Here is a 2,500-nt window from a genome sequence, read left to right as displayed (position 1 = left end):
TACACCACAACACAACACAATACAACACAACACAACACAATACACCACAACACAACACAATACACCACAACACAACACAACACAACACAATACAACACAACACAATACAACACAACACAATGCACCACAACACAACACAATACACCACAACACAACACAATACAACACAACACAACACAATACAACACAATACAACACAATGCACCACAACACAACACAATACAACACAACACAACACAATACAACACAATGCACCACAACACAACACAATGCACCACAACACAACACAATGCACCACAACACAACACAATACACCACAACACAACACAATACAACACAACACAACACAATACAACACAACACAATGCACCACAACACAACACAATGCACCACAACACAACACAATGCACCACAACACAACACAATACAACACAACACAACACAACACAATACAACACAATGCACCACAACACAAACATAATACACCACAACACAACACAACACAATGCACCACACCACAACACAACACAACGCAACACAATACACCACAACACACAACAACACAACACAACACAACACAACACATCACAACACAACCCAACCCCATTGGTAGGCTGGCCACTCACTGAGAGCGTCCAGAAAGTTGGGGTAGCTGGCTTCGGTGAAAACCGGGTCGGGTAGCTCCCTCAGGTACAGCTTGACCAGACTGGTCACCGTGTGAATGTCCACCTCGCTCAGACTGCTGGTCCCCATCTTCAGGTCTGTCGTGACAAGGGTGGGGGTGGGGGGTGGGGGGGTGGGGGGGTGAGAGGAGGGGGGGGGGGGGGGGGGTTAGGGGGGTTGATGATGTGTTAATGTTCAGTTCATCACACCTGGTTTGATATGTGGATGTTTAGTTCAAACCTGGTTTGATATGTGGATGTTCAGTTCACACCTGGTTTGATATGTGGATGTTTAGTTCAAACCTGGTTTGATATGTGGATGTTCAGTTCACACCTGGTTTGATATGTGGATGTTTAGTTCACACCTGGTTTGATATGTGGATGTTTAGTTCACACCTGGTTTGATATGTGGATGTTTAGTTCACACCTGGTTTGATATGTGGATGTTCAGTTCACACCTGGTTTGATATGTGGATGTTTAGTTCACACCTGGTTTGATATGTGGATGTTCAGTTCACACCTGGTTTGATATGTGGATGTCTGTTTCACACCTGGTTTGATAATTATGTGGATGTCTGTTTCACACCTGGTTTGATATCTTTATAATTATTTATTTCACACCTGCTCTGGTATGTTTATATTTACTTATTCAACATCTGGGTTCATATGCATTTTATATTCATTTCACACCTTGGTTTGATATATCAATATCTCTCTCTCTCTCTCTCTCTCTCTCTCTCTCTCTCTCTCTCTCTCTATGTGGGTTGATATATCTATATTTATTTAACACCTGGTTGTGTTACGTTCATATTCATTTCACACCATGGTTTGATATGCTTATATCTATTTTACACCTTGTTTGATATGTCTATATTTATTTTACATCTGGTTTGATATATTTATATCTATTTTATACCTGGTTTGATACGATTATTTCACACATAGTTTGATATGTCAGTATTCATTTCGCACCTGATTTGATATGTTAACATTTATTTCAATCCTGGTTTGATATGTTAACATTTATTTCACTCCTGGTTTGATATGTTAACATCTATTTCACACCTGGTTTGATATGTTAACATCTATTTCACACCTGGTTTGATATGTTAACATCTATTTCACACCTAGTCTGATATGTTAACATCTATTTCACACCTAGTCTGATATGTTAACATCTATTTCACACCTGGTTTGATATGTTAACATCTATTTCACACCTAGTCTGATATGTTAACATCTATTTCACACCGAATCTGATATGTTAACATCTATTTCACACCTAGTCTGATATGTTAACATCTATTTCACACCTGGTTTGATATGTTAACATCTATTTCACACCTAGTCTGATATGTTAACATCTATTTCACACCTAGTCTGATATGTTAACATTTATTTCACACCTGGTTTGATAGGTTGATATTAATTTCACACTGGTTTGATATTTCATATTATTTTACACCTTGTTTTATATCTTTATATCGGTTTTACACCTGATTTGATATGTTTCTATTTTATTTCACATCTAGTTTGATGTGTTGATAATTATATCTATTTCATGCCTGATTTAATATGTATTGATAGTCATTTCACGACTAGCAATAAAGAGGGATGGACGGGTAGATATATAGATAGATGGTCTGTTCATACAGGGCGATTTTCCCTCGTGAATGGTGTCCATGGAATACAACAATACAATATCTGCGTTTAAATAATAATCTTAATTTAACTCACTCAGTACGGCCAGTCCTCTCTTCTCCTCTACACAGACCCCTCGGATGTCCAGTGGGTGTCTCAATGACCCAACCTTTAGCTTCTGTCGTCAGAATATTGTG

At 38.4% G+C, this 2,500-nt stretch overlaps 1 protein-coding gene across 2 annotated transcripts in view; it reads right to left on the bottom strand.

Annotated features, from left to right (window-relative positions):
* LOC143288590 (uncharacterized) overlaps positions 1-2,500 on the bottom strand; it is an 80,889-nt gene that overhangs the window by 3,844 nt on the left and 74,545 nt on the right. For both annotated transcript variants that reach the window (XM_076597215.1, XM_076597214.1), the window contains exon 22: positions 627-761. In XM_076597215.1, the coding sequence (XP_076453330.1) occupies positions 627-761 (135 nt within the window). The remainder of the gene's footprint in view (positions 1-626; positions 762-2,500) is intronic.

This window comes from Babylonia areolata, chromosome 12, assembly GCF_041734735.1.
Source record: "Babylonia areolata isolate BAREFJ2019XMU chromosome 12, ASM4173473v1, whole genome shotgun sequence".
In the NCBI taxonomy this organism is placed as follows: Eukaryota; Metazoa; Mollusca; class Gastropoda; order Neogastropoda; family Buccinidae; genus Babylonia; species Babylonia areolata.
This window is presented reverse-complemented; position numbering and strand designations above follow the sequence as displayed.